Source organism: Anser anser (genome assembly GCF_964211835.1).
Source record: "Anser anser genome assembly, contig: HAP1_SCAFFOLD_111, whole genome shotgun sequence".
NCBI classification, from domain to species: Eukaryota; Metazoa; Chordata; class Aves; order Anseriformes; family Anatidae; genus Anser; species Anser anser.
In genome coordinates, this window is record NW_028154049.1 from 282,756 (window position 1) to 306,025 (window position 23,270).

Sequence of the window (23,270 nt, forward strand, 5' to 3'; positions counted from 1 at the left end):
TACAGGACAGGGTACAGGATGCAAAATAGGTAATACCTATTTAATAGAGTAACGTGCTCATGTTTGTTACATGTTTAAAAAAAAAAAAAAGTCGGTAGAAAAAATAACCTGTGTTATATAAATTATATGCATGTTAGTCTAAATCAAGATAACTTTCCTTGTCTTTGACTAGAGAAAATTACTCTGTAACTCTAATCAGTTCAGCCATTTAGTTGGGGCAAACTGTATTTGTAGCAGTTTAAAACAATTAATTCATTATTCCATGAAACACTCAAATATCAAACACTGAGCCATGCATTCATAACTTTCATCATTCACAGATCCTACATAAAGAAATGCCTTCAAGCAAGAACCCCATGCCATCAAACGAAACACCAAAGGGGAAGCATGCGTTGTCTGAAGAGATGCAGAGACGTGATTCTTGGGGGGGAAAGAAATGATAAAGACAGTTTCTGTCCAAACCAACCACTTCTAAAACAAAGCATTGATTCACTGAGGACAGAAAACAGTTCACCGCACTTACCCAAAGAACACGACAAACCTTTCTGTCTCTACCCTGTCAACACAGAGGAAAAAAAAAAAAAAAAAAAGAGGATGTAGAAAGTAATGAAAGTGCCACTTACTAAAATTTCAATACTACCCATCTTATAAAAGAACAAAAAACTAACAAAAAAAAAAAAAAGAAAAAGAAAAAAAAGAAGGCTTTCTTTTTACTTTCCAAAAGTTTATAATGTTCTTTTTATGGGAACCCTGCTTGCTTGGCATTTTCCTGTTGACAAAGGCCAGCAAGTGGGCAGTTCCCACTTAGGAGGAGTGACCCCATGACCAATTCAGCATGTCAAGAGCCACTCAAGGTGTTCCCTACCAAGCCCTCCTCAAAGAGCTTGATTACTGACTGCGTGATCACAACTGCAGCAGCCATCCACGATTATAACCCTTTATTAGGGAAATACATCTACGTGCCTCTGTGATATGGTGTTTCATCAGTCTGACAAAGTAATGATAAAAACAGATAAGCACAGAAAGAGTACTGATGGGTACACAAGGAAAAGTAATTAGGCACAAAATCACAGCAAACCTCATTTACAACAATTTTTTAGTTAATCAGATTACCAAAGTAGTATATATACATGTATAACATAAATACAAATATAAGAAAGAGAAGCAGAAGGAGAAAAAGGGGAAAAAGAGGGGACAAGGAAATAAAGGGACAAAAAAAAAAAAAGAAAAAGGGGAAAGGAAAAGGTATTTGCTAATCAAAAGGTTAAAAAATTAAATCAAGTTTCAACCAAGCATTTATAACAAAACTGCCACATGAAGTCAGTCAAAAGGGCAGCATTATTCTGCAATAGTAATCATGTATTTTGGCTTTCTTAATCAAAAATACATTAAATACAAAAACTGTATCGTCTATCAAAGCACCAAAAACAGATTAAAACAGTGTTTGTAAGGTGATAATTGGGCTCCACTAATCTCAAAAATAATTTAAATTTGGAATTCAATACAGACAAGAGTTCACTCTAAATTCTGAGAAGTAAATACATTCACAGACGTTCTTTCGAATAGGAAGTCTGAATTAATTGAAATTTGTTATTGATATTCACTGAAGCTAGGTATATATTGAGACATTCTCCCTTCCCTCAGAAACATGCAAAAGCATTCAAAAAACAGCAAAATATTAACACAATGAAAAGATCAAGGAGAAGATTCCAGAGTTGGTAATGCTAAAATTTAATTATATCGCTAAGCTGTTAGTAAAATAATTTACAACAGAAAATAAAAATGAATCACTATATCAAGTGAGCTTTTGATATGTATTAAACCTAGACAGCTTTCAGGTCAGGAAGCAACCAGTAAAATTCAGTCCATCAACTGGTAAAAAAGAACATTGTTCAGGTGGTTTCTCCATACAAACCCCATCTTGAACACCTGGATCCTTTTATTTATTTACTTATTTGTTTGTTTGTTTGTTTATTTATTTATTATCTGGTCATTTTTTTTCTCTGGCTGATATCATGAGTGGTCAGACCGCTATCACTGCCCTGGCACAGTAATGTTAGTTACTTCTCCAAAAAGTCATAAAACATCCTATGCAGAAACTTAATAGAAGCAGCTAGGTTTAGGTTTCCAGCTCCAAGATGCTGTTAAGCAAACAATGAATGAACGAAGCTGTGGCTGCCCCATCCCTGGAGGTATTCAAGACCAGGTTGGATGAGGCTGTGGCCAACCTGATCTAGTAGGTGCCATCCCTGCCCATGGCAGAGGGGTTGGAAGTGGATGATCTTTAAGGTCCCTTCCAACCTGAGCCATTCTGTGATTCGAAGAATGGTGCACTCAGTAGTATTCTTTATATCTATACTCTAAGGCATATACATGTAACTTTTCATAACATAGAATGCATATCCCTAACAAGAAATTTTTAAAAAATAGTATTGAAAAAAAAAGAAGAATTAAGAGAACAAAGATAAATTAGGAAAGTACATTTTAAATTTAAATCCAAAATGTTTGTTGTAAAGTATTCTCACAGGTTTACTTTTTTCTAGGAATAATAATAAAAAAAAAAATCCCAATTCTATTGTTTTGAACAATTACATTGTAATGCAATTATCATACTCACATCCTGCAAACTTTTATCCTTTTAATCCAAATGCTTGCTTTTCGGTTCAGTGTACTCTTCATGTGCTAAACCTAAGTCCATACAGGGCTAAACCAGGCAAGGTGAAGCGTTCAGCAAATAGCTGCATAATACTTCCAGCAGCCAGCTCAGATCGACCCGGAGGAGCTACGGGGCTGGACACAGGGTCCGTGCCACCAGAGAGCTGCCAGGACACCAGCCCCATCCCCTGCCACGTGCACTTCCAACCTCGAAGAACAGAGGGGCATTCATATACCACCCTTACACCACGGAGGAGATGCTCCCAGACTGCCTGACACTACACGGGTCCAGTTCAGTCCCGTTTCACTCCTCGTGGTATGTGAAACCAGCTCTTTAGGTGTTCCTCTGACAGCAGTATGGAAACAGGACAAAGAGGGCTATTCAGAAGCAGCAATAAAAGTTAAAACAGCTGCTTTGACATGGTGGCTTAACCGTGGCCAGCAGCTCCTCCAGCTAGTGAAAAGAACTCTTGACCAGGAATAAGGTGATACCAATCACTGGGAAAGCCACTTCCCTGTTTTTATCCTCAGCTTATTTTTTCCTGTAAAATGGCTATGTATGGACATGAAGTTTCATATCGTCACAGACAGTAAACCCTGGCAATGCTTATGATGCTGCCAAAAGAAATACAACCTCAAAGTGTGTAAAGCATTTCTTATACAACAAGACTAATGTGAAATGACTGATCATTAGGGAAATTCTTTCAGTAAAAAAAATCATAATTATTATGTAGCAAGAACTACAGATGAATTAGGACAACTGACAGGAGCTTCAAAATGTTTCTTACACTTTTTTAAACATGCAGTACAAGAAAATAGGAGAAATTAGAGTTTTGACTAAGTTTAAGGTACCATGAGAATTTCAATGTTAAGAACTAACTAGAACCACAAAATAATTAAATAAATAAATGAAAAATAGCTTTGAAGTTAATAACTTTTGACAAAATCTGGAATTTCTGCAGAACCTGAGTGTTCTGAAAGACACATGAGAAACTTAATTTCCACTGTGAATCTACATGGCTGTCATTATTAAACCACACTTCTCTAAAAGACTTTCTTTTCTATCAGGGTATCTCAAAAAGGGGGAAGTGAAATTGCTTGTGGAACATTACTCAATTTGCTTGCATTCAGTGTTCACCCCCTCTTCAATTTTTTCAGGATTATCTACTGATTTAATTAGAGGCAGGCTCTAGCTCTAAAGAACTGCATTAAAGTAGGATTTGCCACATTAGACTTTCCATAGTGCCTCTCATCAGAGGAAACACCTTCTCTCCAGGTTTAATCCATCATTTATTTGATTTTTGAGGCTATTTTAATTTTTCTGAGTCATAGCAGGAGAGATATGTTGTTATTTTGAGAAGTAATGAAAACAAGCAGTAGGTGTCCAGCGCACTCATTTCAACATTCTACTATTTTCAAATGACTTTTTCCCCGTTAAAACGCAGTCTGATCAAACCCTTGAGGCATCCCTGGAGGTTTTCAAGGCCAGGTTGGACTAGGCTGTGGGCCGACCTGATCTAATGGGTGGCATCCCTGCCCATGGCACTGGGGTTGGAAACTGATGATCTTTAAGGTCCCTTCCAACCCAAGCTATTCTGTGATTCTATGAAAATTTACATAAGTAAGATAGATATGGTTTTGAAACAGACACTAACCAAAGGGAATTACCAAGTAAGGAGAAAATCCTAGCTCCATTAAGCAGTATGGCAGTGAGTAACCCACAACACATAAACCCTTAAGCCCTGTCCATCAACACTACACAGTGATTTAAATGGCCCTCCTATGCTTTTCTAACTTTTTGACATGTAGCAACCTCTAAAACCCAAAAATGTTTAAAAACTGCCAGATATTTCACAGTGAAATAGTCAAGTCTGTATTTTACATTTGTAATTTTCAAAAAATTACTTCATAACTCATAGGTCTAATCATTTTCCACATAAACTGATGACAGAATGTCAGCCTATGGAAATCTGTATCCCATCACAGAAATCACTAGAACAATAAAAATCTTCAAATAACGTTGCTTCAGTTTATTATATATAGTAAATGAGATTTATGTCGTAACATATGCATATGGATCTGTTCTGGCATCCTAACTTCCATGAGTTAAGACTCAAAAAATGCTGGAGCATAAGGACTGCCTAAACAGTTGTCTGTTTGTTGATTATCACTTCCACAAAATAAAAGTGATTTATCCCCAGATCCCAAAGTCTCCAAGTTCTCAGTCTCACCACCACTCACTCATGAGCACAAACACAGGCCACGTCCCCAGCCCACATACCCTGCAGGTTCTGGCCCTCTGGTTGTGCCAGGTGCCAAACTGATAGCTGTCTGCACCTTAACTGGGGGGCTGATAACTGCCAGTGAGAGATTACGTTGTGTAGAAGGAAAAAAACAGCAATCAGATTTTAAAAAAACTGATTTCTGTTTGTGCTTACCAGGTAAAATGAACAGCCCTAGTATGCATATATGCTCTCACAAAGCACACACACAATTTCCATGGCCTGTTCCACCTACATTCATCAAGAAGACCAAGGTCTTTCCTTTCTCACATAGATTTCACTACAGACATCTGGTTTTATTTATGCTTGGTCTCAATTCAGGCCTATTCAGATAGGGCAGGCATTCAACCTGAATCTGCTCCTAAAAAAAGAAAATATAGAGAAGCTTCAGCAGATACAAGACTCTCTTGCTCCTTCATTACTCATCATTACTCATCTGTGTTCTTTGGAATCATATTTTTCATGTTATACATTTTCCTCCAGTTTGTGGACAAAATTCAGAGCTAGTTTTAATATCTGTGGTCTAAGTATAGAGAGCATAAAGCAAGAAAGGATAACATTGTTTTTAATGGCTTGGAAAAAATATAGTTATGGATGCACTTAAAGCTTATTTAAAATTGAACTGCCTTGACAATACCACTAAGCCGTAAATAATACATCCTTGTTAGAACTAATTATTTTGATTATTTTACCCGTGCTATTAATAATTGCAATACATTGAATGCTTATGAACATATGTCTATGTCTGTAGTTTCATTAAAGTTCTTACATGCTTTCTTTTCTCGCTGACTTATGCTACAATTTACGGAACAGTACAAGCACATCTACAGCACAGTGCGTCTTTGTTTTCATGCTCATTCACTACTGCTGTGAGGTGCTGGCTGCCAGCCTCGGAAACTGAAATCTTCTATTTGTCCACAAAATACCAACCAGGCTGAAAGCAATAGCACGGGCGTACACGTAACCCTGCCAGTATCCTTCAACCCTAATTTGAAGAGTCATGTCTAGTACTGAAAGGATGATCTCTGCAGTCATTTCATTCTTGGCTTCTGCTAATTAGTTGAAGTGAGGGATGCTACCAAGGTCTAGAGAAAAGTTCAGATTCTATCTCCTCCTTGCTTACTTCTTTTTCCAGGACAGACCACCTGTTCCTCGGTTCACTCTCTGACCCTGCCAAGTGTGGGAAAGCTGCTTACTGTTGGCACACTTTTCACCATCCACTTCATGATCAACAGAGCCTACGGCTTGCACCATACACAGCAAAAGCAGAACACTGGTTGTATTTGTTCAGCTGCCAGTTCAATCCCTGTTGCAGCCACCATTTTCAAGGTATAGCCTACAGTTGTAACTCAGGATAAATGGCAGAAAACTGTACTTTCACACACGTGAATCAAAAAAGTTACCCTTTCATGCTGCTTACTTCTATCTACTTACTTGTTTACCTCAATACCACTCTGCATTCTTGGCCACCTTACACTCAAAACTTGAACCATCATTTCTAATCCTAGTTTCCCCCTTTGTGCCAGAGACTCTAAAAAAATTCCTTGAGACAAACCAGTTTCTCCCACAGAAAGAAAGCGGAGAACTGCTTGCAATAGTCTCTGTTTTTATTCTGAAAAGGATTGCCTTTTTAATGTAATGAGTAGCCAAGGTAGAATAAAATAACTAGTTCTGAACTACATGCATTAACCAGCCACCTTTTAATCAAGCAAGCCAATCCCGCAAAGGAATAACATCTTCCCTGTGTGCCATAAAGATGTTCGAAAACCATGTTTTCTGAAATGGGATCTTCTAGTGATCAACAACAGCGTGAGGAGCTTCTTGCCTATTGTTTGCTAATGTGGAATCACTGTGGATATCTGTTGTGGATATCTAAGAGCTAGCCTACGCTTCCTGTACAGAATAAAAATACTTCTTCTGCATAAGGTAAGGACTATGTAAGTAGTAGATGTTCAGTGTGGAAGCTGGTGCTGGCAGACCACTGTAGTATGTTTTCAGTAAAAGTGGAAAATGTACCTTAGACAAATAGGAGGTAATACAAGAGCACGTGTGGTGGTATTTCTGTATTTACTTATGTAACTGAGCTGTGGGAAGCAGGACAGACGATATAGCCAAGACACTCTTGTTAGTAACTCAAAGAGGGAAAAGACTCCTGATTATAAACTAATTTAAGTTTTCTGAACAGTGTTCACATGCAGATAATAGTATCACCTGAGGGCCCTTACAGCCTGTTATCCTAAAATCCTCCACTAGATGAGAAGGGAGACCAGAACACTGTGCTTCAGAAACCCCACTGCATTCTCATTAGCAGAAGACTGCAATAATAGTCACACTGGGATATTCTGGGGGCTATGAGCTGACAGAAGTATCTAATTATCAAGGAATATTGAACATGCAGATCAAACAAATAAACTGCAAGTCTAATTCTACAGTGACACCCAAGTTATAAATGTTTTTTCTGACAGAAAAAGTTCTGCATTGCTTTTTAGTTCTCACTTTAGTTTTTCCCATTATCTTACTAAATATTATTTTTCCGAAAAAAAAAAAGTGTTAAAACCAAGAGCTATAAAAAAGATCAAAACTGAAAGAACTTTCTAAATAGCATACAGAATTTTCATGAAAATATAAACAGTTAAGTCATTAGATAATAAATGCAAAATGGTTTCTTACATTGATCTCCAGTCAAAGAACCCATACACAGTCTGAAACAAGGGCCCACTATTTCTTCAGACACATATCAACACAATGCAAGCAATACCATGTAATTAACACTGTGCTAATCTGTTATGCATAAATCGAGTACTGCAGCTGATACATATGAATAGAGAATAGGGTACAATACCTGTCCAAAGTTAATAACACAGTTTCGTTCATTTCAGGTACATCATCAGCTTTAATGGTGATGTTAATTGTGGTATCACTTTGTCCAGATAAGAAAACCACGGAGCCGTTAAAAGGACTTATATCATCCTGTGTTACCGCCTTTTGATTGGGACCAGAGGGTTTCAAACTCCAGAACACAGTTGCTTGACCATCAGTCCCATCTCGATGCAATGCAATGGAAACCTGTGAAACACATTAATTTGTTGTGACTTGCAAAAGTAGATGCAAAACCGATTACTCCCTTGCAAATTACTATTTGAATAAATAATAATAAAAACAAAAGTTTGGCCAGTTCTAATTTGAGAATGGGAAATGATCTATCTTATTCAGGATTTGTCTCAGTCCTACTTTACATGACTATGCTCGCAATTGGTGAGAGAGACTAACTGCAGTATCTTTTGCTCTGTGTGAGCATCAAGGGCTAACTGGTTTTAGATACTTACACAGAAAGCAAAGACCAATCTCAGTTCTCTGGAAATCAGTAACAGATTATTTCAGAGCATTATTTTTTTTTTTAAAGAAGAGAATATTTAGGATAAGACAGAACTTACAGGAAGGCTTTTCCTCACATTAATTGTCAAATGCTACACTGAATACAGCAAACTCCACCTTCTCCAAATAAGTTTTCCATAGCAAAAGACAATATAAAAAGGCTTACTTACCAGCGTAGCAGGGGAATCTTCTGGTTCAGAAAGAATAATCGGTAGATTGCTAATAAAGCCTATTTCTCCATTTGCAATATCTGGAGTAATCCTCAAAGAAATATTTCGAATTTCGCCTAATCTGGGACTCACAGATGGGACTAGAGGAATTCTATTCACCAGTTCAACTCCTTCCAGCTGTAGGAAAAAGTAAAAGAAAAGTGAGAAATAAGAAGCCTCAGCACCAAGTCAGAACAGTTCTGACATTTCAGAGTAATTTTCATATAAAGGAAGTATACATCTCCAGAGCAAATTCTTCCTACTGATAGCACTGCTGTTATAAAAATTTGTAAGTAGACATGTCAAAGAAATTAAGTGGATATTGTTGAGCTGTCAGCAGAATGGTACACCTCCCAGACAAATCATGTTAGTGTATGTAATTAAACACAGATCAAGCCAGAGAGAGAGACTCTGTTCCAGATCAGCTGATACATTACTAGAGCTATTAACAACAGTCATTGATGAGCAGCATAGGCAATTGTCTAACATCATTTTTTGTGTCTTGCATTGATAAAAATCTAGGGAAATCACTGAAGTCATAATAATTTACAGCCCTTGATCAAACAGCCAAATAATAATCCACTTTTCTTTCCTCTCCACAAAATTTTAAGGAATTCTCTATCTAAGAACTACCAGAGCCACATTAAGAATTTAAATTCAGTACAGTATTTCAAAACTGTATTTTACTTGTCACTGCATTTCTGATAGATTATAGATACTAAGAGGAAATAGATTTTTTTTCATCCTTTTCTTTAAAAGGGAAGCATCACTCGCTAAGCCCAGCACCAGTAGTGACACACCAAGGAAAGCAGAACTTGCCTGTTTAATTATTTCCTTTAAATATTATTTATTCCATGTGATTCTGTCTACATGCATCATTACAATAAATGTTTCCATAACAGATTTGCATATATTTCTGTGAACATTTCACTGGGGCATAAACTCCCACTGACATTTTTTCTTGGAGTTATCAGGTGTTATCATAGAGTAAAGCTTTATTTTTTGGGGATAAAATAGTGGCCTTTCTTAAATTCATATAGTAATCATGGTTCACCATTTCAAAAGATGATTTTTAAAGTCTTACAGTTCTTGAAACCAAACTCTATAAATATGTGGGCTGTATCATATTTTGTTCCACAACTGCTTGAGTAACACCCAGAAATATGCATGAACATTTATCTGATGATAGATGGAAATGTTTTACAAATACTGTATTTAGTAACTGATTCTCAACCATTCCAACTTGTTATCAAAAGTCTGAAGAACAGATGATGGCACTGTTTGTTTCTCCTCTTTTCTGAGCTTTCTCCTAGCATAGGCCCCGATTCTGCAATTAACAGGATGAAAGTGCACCATTGTGCGGTTATTAGCTCAGTAAACTTTCTGAAATACTACACAGCCAAAACAATTTGCTCTATTTAAAGTGTATGCTGTATTTGGATCCTGTATGGTACCTTTGGAATAAAGTAATAATCAATAAAGAACAGAGATTTTACTCTTTCTGCAATGTTTCCTTTAGTACCTTTTAAAGGAAACCAGTACAAAGAGAAAAAAATATATAGTTATTTGAACAATAACAATTAGTTTATGAGCTTAATTTTCAGAGTTAATCTTCCTAGCTATACCAAAAACCGCATCTCTGATTACAGCACGTTATTTAATTGAAGGTGTCACTAAGGAATATATCTCACATTAACATTATCTCCTGTACCTTTATTCATCCTACAGTTTCATTTGCTTCTCTGCTGATTCCTGAGTCAATTCTTTATTTTGCCTAAGTACAACTCATTCTAAACATGTTCACTGAGATTATCATTTATTCACGATGCAGAAGGATTGTCACAGTGATAAATAGTGGTGTTTTCCTTCTCTATGAGTTTCTAAATTAATTATTTGAGCTGGAAAGCTCCTCTGATTTAATTTCTTCAAACAAAGATTTTATTTATAGTTCATGGAGAAAGTACAGAAAAAAAAAAAACAGATTGGAATCTACAGTTTGAAAATCCAGGCAAAGTGCTTGGAATGACTGAACATTCTGAAATATTTATCAGATGTGTGTCTTGACTACAGTCAAAGGACAAAAAAAAAAAAAAAAAAAAAAAACATTGAATACATGGAATTAGACATTTAAGAATTTTGTGGATCTCTCAAACCTCTTGCAATCATAAAACATACTAACGTGTTCTAGTATTTCAGAAGGCAATTCCTAATCTAACTGTGAATGCCATAAATAAATAAATAAATAAAATTGCATATTAGATAAACAATATAATTCTGGCAAAACTTTTTGTTCTCATTATTCCTCCTGTAAGAGAATGTAGGGAGAAGGATGTGGAGGGAGGAAATCTTTCAAAGGTCTTAGAAGTGATTACAACGTCTTTGGTAGACTATAAGGAAAATATAAAACCTGGCAAATTTGAAATTCATGGATATAACATCAACACCTTCAACGATGATAAAAGTTATCTTTTACAAATTGAGATAGAAAAAAAAAAGGAAAGAAAAAAGTGAAGAAAACTATACAGGGAAAAAAAAAAGTAAGTTCTCCTAACAAATTTATATATAAATGCAATATAATATACATATAATATATAATGTATATTTGACCCTTTTTAATTTAGAATAGTTCAGCTGGAAGAGCAAAGATCACAGTATCACAGAATTGTAGGGGTTGGAAGGGACCTGGTCAGGCTGGAGAGTTGGGCAGGAAGAAACCAGATGAGGTTTAACAAGAGCAAGTGTAGAGTCCTGCATTTGGGAAGGAACAACCGCAAGTATCAGTACAGGCTGGGGGATGACCTGCTGGAGAAGGACCTGTATCAAGCCCAAGATACATTTACTTGCATGTCATTTCTGAAATTTTTCCTGCTTCAGTAATTTAATTTTAAGAACCTTATTTTTTTCACGTTCCAAGTCAGAGGCCAAGCAGAAACATGCTTCAAGGGGCAAGCAACAGACAACGCTGATCTCATTTTGATAAATTCCATGATTAGTACCTGAATCCTCTTTAGTTTTAAAATTTGTTTAATTACTAATGATTAGGGATAGAAAACTTTATAGCATAGTTATGAAAGATGTCTTTTTAAATAAGAAAATCTTTGCTTCAGAGCTAAGCACTTTTTTTTTTTTACAGGAATGGTCATTTAAATTACAGTCAAGGGGAAGGATCAATTATTGAATCATATTCCTCATATTAAATAAGCTAAAAAACAAAAACAAAAACAAAACAGCTGAGATACCTGTATGAGGAAATGAGCACCATTTTGAAGAAATGCATCTTTTCTTATTGGTATACTCAAAGTATGATGTGTTTTTCCTTCTGGAAACAGGAGGATGCTGTTTCTAGACATATTTAGAATGCCATCTTTTGCTCTCTCAGGATCCAGAGCTCCAGCTGGAATATACAGTGCAGTATAAACTAACTGCACATTTCCAACTGTTCCTTTCTCCCTTACAAAACTCAAGGATAAAAAGCGTCCTGTTGGATTACTTTCAATCTTCTGATTCTCCAAAGGATAAAACTTTATTACGCCATAAACATCATCGCTGTCCTGAATGTAAAACAAAAGCTGCAAAACAGAAAACAGCATCACTTACTCAATGCTACAATTAATATACACCACAGTTTTCACGTTTTCATGAAAGTATGTCCTGACTGTCATCATACATTTTTATCGTTAGTGAATTGGCACTCAAGAAAGAAATCAGATTGACAGCCCCAAAGTGTTGCTTGTGCACAAGCAGCACACCACTGATAGCAGCAACTTTCCTGCTATGCCTCATCTATGTCAGAATGAGCTTTGAATAACTGATTTTTGGTTCAGCAGCCAAAGTGAATAATTTGAATATATTTCAGACTGTGAAAAAATCATTTAATTCACCAAATTCATTCCAATCATATGTTCAAAAAGCAAAGTAGGGACCTGAGTCACAGAATTGTCAGTAATGCTAATTACCCCTTATTTAAAAGTTCAGAGGTTAGTCTTAATCACTAAGCCATCCTCTTGAAGCTGTTACTCTGTGTAAAACATTCCAGTACCTACAGCAAATAAGCAAGTGAAAATAAATGCTCAACCTTCTCTTAGCAAGCAACCAATCAAGATAGCAGTTATGCAATGATATTTATGATGGGAATATTCTAAGCTAAATGCTACTGCATTAAATAGGTCTGGCCTTATAAAATATGTTAAGCCAAAGACTTTGGATGTGGCTCTTTATACTGAGAATACATCAGCTTGCTTCACTTAAACTCAAGCACAACTACTTCAATTTAGCCAATCCACCAAAACTGGTGGATCCTAATCCTAATCCTACTCCCTAATTATTATCTATCACCTCCTCAAAACGAGTTCTGAAATCAAACTTACCTCAGATGGTTCGCTGACTTCTGCGCCTCCCTGTATTGTATGAGCTAAGAGCTTCAGAAGATAGGGCTCTGCTTCTTCTGGTATGTTATCATCAATAATGGTCAGTGAAAGTGTGACCAGCATCTGTCCTTGATCAAAATGTATCTCCCCGGTCTCTGGAACAAGGTCTGCAGTCACAGGTGACAGATCACTGCTATTTCGAGTTATGACCCAGGTCACAGAAACATTTCCATGTGTTCCACCATTTCTTACGATCGTGATCCCTTCAAACCTGTGGTTTTGAATGAAAATAAAAATCTGTAACATGCAATTATAATTAATATCGGTTTACTTAGCTATCTGTTCCCTGGAAGATTTATACTGACTTCAGTGGAATCGATATTAACTGCTGCTACTGACATTTGAGTCAGGACTTAAAATTTGTGAAATCATACCACAGAAGTAGACTTTTCTCAGGTTGCTTATTCATGAGATAATATACATAAAGACATGAGTAATATATCTAAAGACATTAGTTAAAATTTATTTTGTTTACAGTAAGAAAGATACTGAGAAGAGGAAAGTTGGCATGTTTATATTTTTTCTCAGGAAAGATGTTAAATTTCAGAAAACTTTTTCTCAACTAAATTTCTACACTGTTTTATGGACTATATCAAAATACAATTGTCAGGCATGAGTGTTTAAATAATGATTTTATTTAAAATAAAGTGACTCAACTATTTGCCTATGCACTGAAATATAATTTATCAATATTTGTGATTATGGAAATGTCACGTTTCCTGTATCTGTGTATAAGAAAGAAAAAAAAAAAAAGTGAATATTGAAGTGCTGGGCTCTACATACTAGAAATTGTTCATAAAATCATAGGTTGATACATTACCTCTTTCTCTGGGGATGAACCACCATCACTAGCTAGCAGTGGACATTTTTACTAAAACTGGCAATATTGTATAGATATTAGTTCTGCTTGTAAAGATGTGTGTGGAGATTTGTTTTTAATTTATCTGTAAAATTACATGTATTTAACTTTTTTGGAAGTCTATGGGTATTCAGTACTTCACAGAAGACACTCACCACCATTTTTTAACCAGAGACTGACTTTAAATACAGTATAGACAAAGATTTACTGGGAAAGGAAGCCTGAAATATATTTTCCACTTGTATGAATGGGTGTGTGGCCGCATCACAACTTCACTGATCCATCTTTTAGATTAAGGGTTTTTCAGTATTTTGATAATGTCATTAAATATTTACAGTTCTCATATATAGTTCATAAATATTAAAATACTTCTGCATAATTAGACATTTTCTCCCTTGAAAATTCTATATCGTTTATAATAATTACACAGTAGGTGATTTCTATATTAATTTTTCACTACTGATTTTATAATTACTGTCAGTGAAATCCTAAGGATGCTTTACAGTGCCAAACAAATCCCTTAACATGACGAGATACTGTTTGAAGATCTGTAGTACCTTGAAATTTGGTCTTCATCAATGATAACAGTTTGAGTAAACAGGATACTGTTGATTGAAAGCACTCCATAGGGTTTATCATTTGGTTGGATGGTGACGTGAACAACAGATGGATTAACCAAAACAGCATCTCCCTGTAACGTGTCCTTAAGGAGCATAATTTGGAAGGTCTCAGCAATTTCTGGTATGGCATCATCAAGGATCTTGAATTTCATATATACTTCATGAACTAGAGGTGTGAAGACAATAGTTGTATTTGGCTGAAGATCTAGGAAGTCTAAATTGAGCTGCGCGTGTGCTGTTGAATTCCCAGTTATGATGGTGTAACTGACGGAGACTTCACATTCATCAGGTCCAATTAATTTTCCACTGTCATCCTTACCACGAATCACTTGAATTGTGAGCATTTCGACTTCCTCAGGCACCATGTAAGTGCTCTGAGCAAATCGCACAGGGCTGTCATTTTTCTTAATATTAATCTGAACAGAATTCCTTGTGGTGTTGATTTCAGCCCCTCCCTCCACACTCCTGAGATGAACAACAAACAATTCATCATTTTCAGGTATCTGGAAAAATAATAGTAGCAACAGGGTGTAAGTCCCATTTCAAATATAAGCAGAACACTTACTTAGAAATATGTTATGTATATTTAGCAATAAAGGGAAATAATACAAACATTACAACCCTTTTCACATTAAAATAAACAGGCAAAAAGAAACTCGCTTGCAACTTTGAAAATCCCTTCTCAAAATTGAATGTTTCCATTTTCTAAGACATACTTCTATGCTATGGAAATATGAAAAAGTGGGAAAAGACAAAAAAAAAAAAAAGGGCAAACAAAAACTAGGCAAGAATCAGATGAAGCTCTATCTTTCCAACTAGAGAGTGTGAGGAGATCCTAACTCAACTTGTGGAAGTTGCTCTGCTTGGACACAAGTGTTCCTGACAGTTATTTAGTCTGACATCTTTATTTGCTGATGTTAACACCATTTTACATCTATGCATGCCTGAAAGAGCAGAGGAACAACATATGAACACAACCTACCTTGGCCCTTTTGTTCCTATTCAACGGGAAAAAGAACAGTTCCTACTTTCAGACAGACTCACATTCCCAGCACAGCTTCAGTCACAGCTCTGAGAATGTGCTTGCTGATGCTTATCTATTAATTAGACTTTGGCATTTCTACATGTGGTTTGTTTAGAACTGCACTTTAGTTTTAGCTCTTTAGTCTCTAATAACTGATGCAGCAGACAAAAAAGAAGGGTTTATAAGCCTTGAATTGCAGAATTTAATATTTTTTACTTTATATTATTACATTTTATTCCCCAGTCTTGATAGGCTAAGTCTGTTTAACTGGAAAATATCATTATTTTATTAATACAGAGAGATTAGAAGGAAATATTTAAATATTACATAAGATCCTCACATCTCATTCTTGTTGTGGACTCTCAGAAAAAACAGTATTATTTGCTTCTGAGATAAATTCCACAACAAAATTGCTTATGTGTTACTAATGGCATTGCTTTGTTATAGGGCTGATGAATCCTTTCCATGTAGTTCTGTTTACTGAGCAAAAAAAGTTCAGAATTCCTTGTGGTCCAATATTTCTTCTCTTTTTACACATTTGTTAATTGGCCACCCTTAGATCCTGTTTCAGGGCACAAAGGGTATGCACGCCGCTGTCTTTGTAGCTGAGGCCAATTTTGTCCCTTGTTTGACTTGTGGCACTTAAACTTGCATAATATTATTGACTGATGCAGGTTGTTTGTTTTTTTTTCCAGCGTGAGATTTGCAAGCTCTCTGTCACCTCTCTCCTACACTACTATTTCCTATTTTATCTTATTAAAATTGATGTTAACTTACGCTTGTTTTAGTTCACTAGTTCATATACTGTCTTGCAGTACAAAAATACGCATTTGACAGTCAGAACGTACATGCCATTTTAGTTGCAGATAAAATCTTAGTATCCTACATAAATAAGGCATTGTGGAGCTTTCAATTACATCATGATTGACCAATAAATACATGAGTCAAACTTCGAATATAATAGTATAAATGATTTCCAGTGCTGCCTTGCCTCTTTAATTTTCTCTTAAAGTTGCAATTATACTTAAAAAGGAAACCTGCACAGGAAAAGTACTATAAATGCAGAGCTGTGGAAATCAGAACTGCAGTCCCCTACCTTCTGTAAGGCTGCACAATTCAGAAAAATACTTGTTTCATTGGTTTCCCTAACTCAGATCCTAAAAGCTCAAATTAAGTTCTGACAGTAGTGTTACTGGATTCTTGTGAACTCTATCATCATCATCATCAATAAAGGTTTTTGTGCAAAATTCATCTTTCACATACACTTGTGAAAGACTTTCAAAGAGTGGAAAGACGTTGACTAGACACACCAAATACAGATCAAACTTTTAGAAACAGAAGTTTGAGAGCATTTCTCAGAATAAAAATAAATAAAATCACATCCTCCCAAGAGAAAAGACCCTAATAATTTATTTCTGTGTGTAAGTCACTGAAATATTACATTGAATTGGAAAGAGATGTTTCTACACTTCAGCACCCCAGGTTGGCACAGCCTCTTAACACTAGAGTATCAGTAGAAATGTGGAAGGACATTTTTTATAACTAAGAGTAAAAAGGAAACAAGCTGCTTTACAGTTCTGTGCTCACTTCTGAGACACACACCTTTCACCATTATTGTTTTCTTATGAATTTCTTACTAAGTTGTTTTGCATCATATATACTTATTTTGATGTCTCAGTTTTCCCTCTTAAGCTTATTATAAAGGAAAAGAAAAACACAAAAGAAAAGTGCAGGTAAGAAAAAAGGAAAATCACAAGTTGCAAATTAGAAGAATGTTTTGTTTACTCTGAGATAAAAAGAAAGCCTCACAACCTATGAGTTATGTTGTGGTTTTTTTTTGTTTTGGTTTGGTTTTTTTGTGTGTGTGTTGTTTTTTTTTTTCAATTGGCCAATCTGAAAACAGAAAAATGTTAATTATCACCTAGTATTCATGCTTTCCACAAGACTGCATGTTTGTTTCAGGAATCTCATCTATTTTTAGGATTTTTTCAAATATGTTTCTACCCTGAAACATATTTGAAAAAAAAAAACCACAAACAAACGACAAAAAATATTTTTGAATCTGCCTTTTCCCTGTGAATCTTCAATGTGTAATATTCTTTCTTTAGTGACAAAGATAACATGTCTGCTCAGCCAGGATATGCACATAAACTAAAACTATTCACTGATGAGAATTAAAGAGGGAGCTTGGAAAGAGTAAAAATAATAGACCAGAGAGCCAAAATTTAACATCACTTCATCAAATAGAACTGCTTTTAACCTTATTTAAGCCAAGCCTTTTTGTAACTTATTACTCTAAGTCTTTCCAGAACTTCAGTTAACCTTCTACGTATCAAAGCCTAAGATGAAGTCAGCTTGTTCCTACCTGATCATCAAGCACTGTTAAATTATAAATCAGCTTTGATCTCCCAGGTGTGAATGTAATATTTCCCTTAGCTGGACTTAGGTCTTCTTCAGCTGGGTTTGGACCATCTTTTATCTGCAAAGAATTGATTTGTCTGATGAGAAGCCTATAAAGCAGGAATACAAATCCAGTGCAAGTACAATAACCAATATGCAGTGTGACTTGCATAACAAATGACTATCTGTTCAGCCATCTCCAACTTACAACTTACATGAACATTCAGTTGTGAAAATCTGCTCTTTTCTGGCAGACAGTGTAAGTCAGAACAACCACTCTGAAGAAATCCCGTATTTCCAGAATAAGAGGAAGAAAACTACTTCCATATAGGCCTATGGGGACTCTTTAGTATATTCTGATGCATAACTGACTCTTTCATATTACAGAAAGGATATTCATGCAAATTCAGTTTGAATCAATAGTATTTCATAATAAATTCCAAGACAAAGTAATAGTACTTACTGGTTTTGTGTCCCTTCTATCTTAACTTGTGATATTAAAGATACTAAATTTAACAGTCAAACTCAAAATACTACAAAGCCTCTTAAAGGTCATATGGGATTTTTTGGTTTTAGAACATTTTGTAAATTATTTTTCAACATACATATATAATGATGTGAGACAGACCTAAGTAATTGTCCAGAGAGTAAGATTTACTGTACCTTAAAACAAACATATTTGCAAAAAATTGCACAGAGAATCATATTCAGTACTTTAACTATTCATGCTATATTTAGTATTAATAAAATCCAGTGCAAAGCTTTTCTGGTTTTGACAGGTCTAGACTAAAGCTTTGAGGTCTAGATTAAAGCCTTACCCTATAGGACCAGGCAACTAGTACAGAAATATCTATATGAAAGATTTTATATATAATTTTAAAGTAAATAATAGAGTCTGAGCTAGATAAGAAAAAGAAAGCAATGAAGTCAGTAATTGTATCACATTCAAATCACATATGTAAATAACAGGATAAGTATTCAACATGATTAATTATTTCAAAAGCTTCATTTGCAGGGGATTCAAGATAGAGATCAAGATACAGATGATTATAGATACAGAAATTCACCAAATCCTGAGCACTCACAGTTCAAAGTTGGGATAATCATTAAAGACTCACTTGAATATTTGTATGTAAAATAAATATTTTTTAAAAAAATTAAAAAAACTTAGATAAGACACTTCTTACATACTTAATATGCATTATTTTCTAGTAATACATACTGATGTTGCCTCACGTACCTTTCTAAATGACAGAATATACTCGGTTTTCTCTAGTACCTCTTAACGTTAAACAGTCAATTAAACAGTCAGATAATTACAGTATTTTCTATATGACGGTTAATATGAATCCCTTTTATGAAACAGATCTACCTAATGTAGATGTAGGTATTTTGTCCTTCTTCCCCTTTTGCAAACACTTCAATAAATTATGATTACAGCCTCTCAGTTTAATCCAACAGACTACTGTATGAAGTCTTTTGGATAAACTCACCTCAAAAGTTATGACGACCGTCCCATAGGTTCCCCTCTCTCTAATTAGAGTGAGCGGCACAAATTCATTTCTGCCCCTGGGCTCATTCACTGTGATTAAGGCAGACTAATGAGGAAGAAAAGGAACAGACAATCAGACACAGATCAAATATCACAGCAGAATGAAGAAACTGTTACCATAGAAATATCAAACTCCCACAGACAAGTTAATCCAATCCGCAAACCAGTCCACTGATGGCATACATTTCCTAGCAACCAATTAGTTCAGCTAATGAAAACCTTAAAAGATTTCAGATAAAAATGTATCACGTAATGCAATTTGTGTGTTTTTGTTGTTGTTGTTGTTTGTTTGTTTCTGTAAATGAACATAGTCAACATACACAAAGCACTGACATATCATCACTGGTATTTTTAGGAGCTCCTACACCCATTAAAAATAGGTTTTCACCATCATGAAGTCGTTTATTAGATAGCTAGCTATAAATGTACTCAGGACAATCATTTAGGTCACTGGTCACTTTTTTAGGCTATTGTAGGTAACAGATTTTGAAGATATCCACAAATCCCAGAAGCAGCTTGGCTTAGTACTGTGGCTCTAACATTTTCTTATGTTCTTATGTTTTTTCAGAGAAGTCCTATACAAAATTATATTGTCAGAATGCTGTCAATAAGGCATAGCTACTCGTTCTACTAATACAACCTCTGTATTATTGCAAATATCATCTGCTGGAGTAACAACAGCATCTTATCCCAGAGGGTGTTATAAAATGCATATATTATGACAATGTTCCCTCAGTAATTGGTAATTAACCCTACTGCAAGAAGCTGTGCCTGCTCTTCAGAGGAACAGGTTTATATTCAGAAGCTACTTCTTTGTTTACATGCTACATTTCAAAACTGAATGTAATTCAGAATGTAATTCTAATTTAATACAAGTGTAAGAAAAAGTTTAAGTAGACTTGATGACTGAAAGGAGAAACGTTTGTGGTTAAATGTAGATGATTCTCTTTCCTGTCTAAGAGTGTCCAAGTATATTAATTTTTAATGTTAACTTTCTGAACTATTATGCATTCATATTTATTATTATAAATTGGAATTACAAGACACAGTGATGTGTAGCTTCACAGTAGTATTCTGCATGGACCTGCGTATGCTACTTCTGTTTTCTAAAGTACGTATTCCGGGAGTAGAATTGTACTGCAAAAGTGGTTGCCTTTAAAAGGAAGGCTTCATGGAACAGTTGTAGTATATTAGCATTTTACTTTATATTACATAGTATATTACTTCTTACTGTAAGGAAGATTACAGTAAAAGGAGTCTCCACATTTTCCTTTTCTACTCAACGCTGATGCATGCCTGCCAGGACTCTCATTCTTTCTGTATCACTGAACAGGATTTTGAGACACAGAGGACACTTCGGCAATGTTTCTTTGACCTGGCAGTTGTTTGATAATAACTCTGCACTGAAGCCAGGAGAAGAATTCTATGAAACTTATGGGACTGTGTGCTTCATGGATGGTGAAAGGTCGAAGTCAATAACACTACGTGCCATTTCAGATAGAATTCCTGAATTCAATGAATTTTACATTCTAAAGTTGGTGAATGCTTCAGGTATTGTCTTCCATATCACCATTTCCTTCATATCTGGTAGAAAAGAGTTATGTTTAATCAATCAAAAAGAAACCAACACTAGAAAGAGCATTGCTTTGAATCATGTCTTGATATCCTATGCTTTTCTGGTAAGGTTTTAGGTCTTATTTTTCATTTAATCTTGATTTCCATATATAGAGAGTTACTCAGTTCCCGAATTACTGTTAAACACATTTTGGTGATCTGAACTTTAAAAGGGATGCCTCTTGGTTTTTGAAATTAAACTTCTTAAAGTTCAGAAGTTTCATTTCAAAAACCAAGAGTTCTGAATTTCAGATACATAGATCTCCATGCACAAAATATAAAACAAAGATACTAACAAAGAAATAACAAAGGTATTAAAGGTTATGTGTGTCTACCATAATAGAGGTTGCTTTTTTGTTTGTTTGTTTCCCTAGAGGAGGTAAAATACTTGTAGTTACCACTTCACATGACTTAAATTACAACTTTAAATTGCTACTGGACACATTTCCTAATCTGGATTAATTCCACTTTAGTACTATTCATGGTCTTCTGTGCTCTGATACAAGTGAAAATGTGTGTTGGCCTTTCCTGTAAGTGAAGTCCATACGGATGTACAAAAGATTTCCTGCTTATAACAGGTAGATCACTGTACACTTTGAACACGGAGATTCTCCATTCACAACATGATCTTCATATCATGAATTCTTACTGTGCAAAGATAGATGACTAACACCAGGACTGGGCAGCAGTTTTAACACACAACTGGTTACTGTTTCTGCAAGGTGTATGTACTTCTGTATCAGAGGCAACAGGCAAGATTTTGCCATTCTCTATTCCTGTAAGTCTTTGAGCAATACAAGAATTGAATTTGGCCCCCATGCTTATCAAACGAATCAAAGGTAACCTACCTTATTGGCTAATTAAGAAAAGATGGACCTTGTCATGTTTCACCTGAAAGACATCTGTGTGTTTTACAGCTGAAAAATAGCATGTGGGTTTGTTTTCTACTGAAATTACATCAGCACAGTGTTTTAAGAATAATACAATTAACCTATGTAATTTTCAAGTTAGATCATTTGCTATAAGTCCAGAGGATCTTAAAGGAGGGTTTGAGGTTTTTTTAGAAACTTGTTTTATTAAAAAAAAAAAAAAGTACTTTGAAACTTTTTTCTGAGTGTGTTGTTTAATCATTAACTTTTACTCTAACTTCTATTACGCAGGTGGGTCTCCTGGTCCTGGTGGTCAGTTATCTGAAACCAGTCCTACTGTAACTGTCATGATCCCTTTCAATGATGACCCTTTTGGAGTGTTTGTTATAGATCCAGAGAGCCAGGACAGAGAGATAGTGGAAGATACTCTTTCTGAAGATGACCTTTCCTATATTACGGACTTCACCATCTGGAGACAGCAAGGCACCTTTGGTGTTGTCCGACTAGGTTGGGAAATACTGTCTAGTACCTTCCAAGCTGGACTGCCATCAATGGTAGATTTCTTGTTGCTTGGATCATTCCCAAGCTCAGTACAATCACAGCCCCACATGAGGCGCCATCACAGTGGAACAGACGCTCTGTATTTCAGTGGAAAAGAGGATGCATTTGGCATTATCGGTCCTGAATACCCATAACAATGGAAATAATGCAGTAACCAATTTTACATTTTCAGCTTGGTTAATTCCTAATGTCAGTACAGATGGCTATATAGTTGAAAAGGATAACGATAATGGGACTTTATATTATGGTGTGAAAATTCAGACAAATGATTCTCATGTTTCTGTAGTGCTTCATTATACAGCATTAGGGTCCAATATGACATACATGGCTAAAACATCAGTCATGAAATACCTGGATGAGAATACTTGGCTTCACGTTCTGATTACTCTGGATGAAAGTATAATTGAATTTTACGTTGATGGAATTCTAGTTCTGGGAGGAATGAAGAGTCTAAAAGGAGAAGCAATTCTTGATGGTGAGCCTTTGCTATTTTTCTCCATATATAAAGCTCTGAAATGCATAGTCTAGCCACTTCAAAGGTGGAAGAAATACACTGAAATGATTATATCTGTTAAGTTAATTGAAAGGAATGGATAAGAATTCTTTGAGGATTTTCAGAAAGCCTATGGAAATTGTGTGAATGTTCTAAAAAATTCAAACTGCTGCGATGTTGAGTGAGAGTAGAGGACTATTAATTGTATGGTGTACTATTTTATTTCTGCTTTTAAAATTCCAGGTTGAAGTTTAAGAAATCAAATTTTCCATTTGTAAAAAGAATAGTACTTCTGCAATTAGTAATTTCCATCACACTTGCAGTACTGTA

The 23,270-nt window shown here is 35.4% G+C and overlaps 2 protein-coding genes across 2 annotated transcripts in view; one reads left to right on the top strand and one right to left on the bottom strand.

The window, feature by feature from the left end:
• LOC310890894 (adhesion G-protein coupled receptor V1-like) overlaps positions 1-23,270 on the top strand; it is a gene marked incomplete at its 5' end in the record, with an annotated part of 95,145 nt that overhangs the window by 39,291 nt on the left and 32,584 nt on the right. The window lies entirely within an intron of this gene.
• Positions 9,268-19,797, bottom strand: LOC310890902 (adhesion G-protein coupled receptor V1-like; the record flags this gene model as incomplete). Its single annotated transcript, XM_083853228.1, has 6 exons — positions 9,268-12,090; positions 12,889-13,159; positions 14,365-14,930; positions 17,817-17,930; positions 19,345-19,449; positions 19,792-19,797. The coding sequence occupies 6 exons, from the start codon at positions 19,795-19,797 to the stop codon at positions 11,710-11,712; spliced, it is 1,443 nt and encodes a 480-aa protein (XP_083709354.1). The 3' UTR covers positions 9,268-11,709.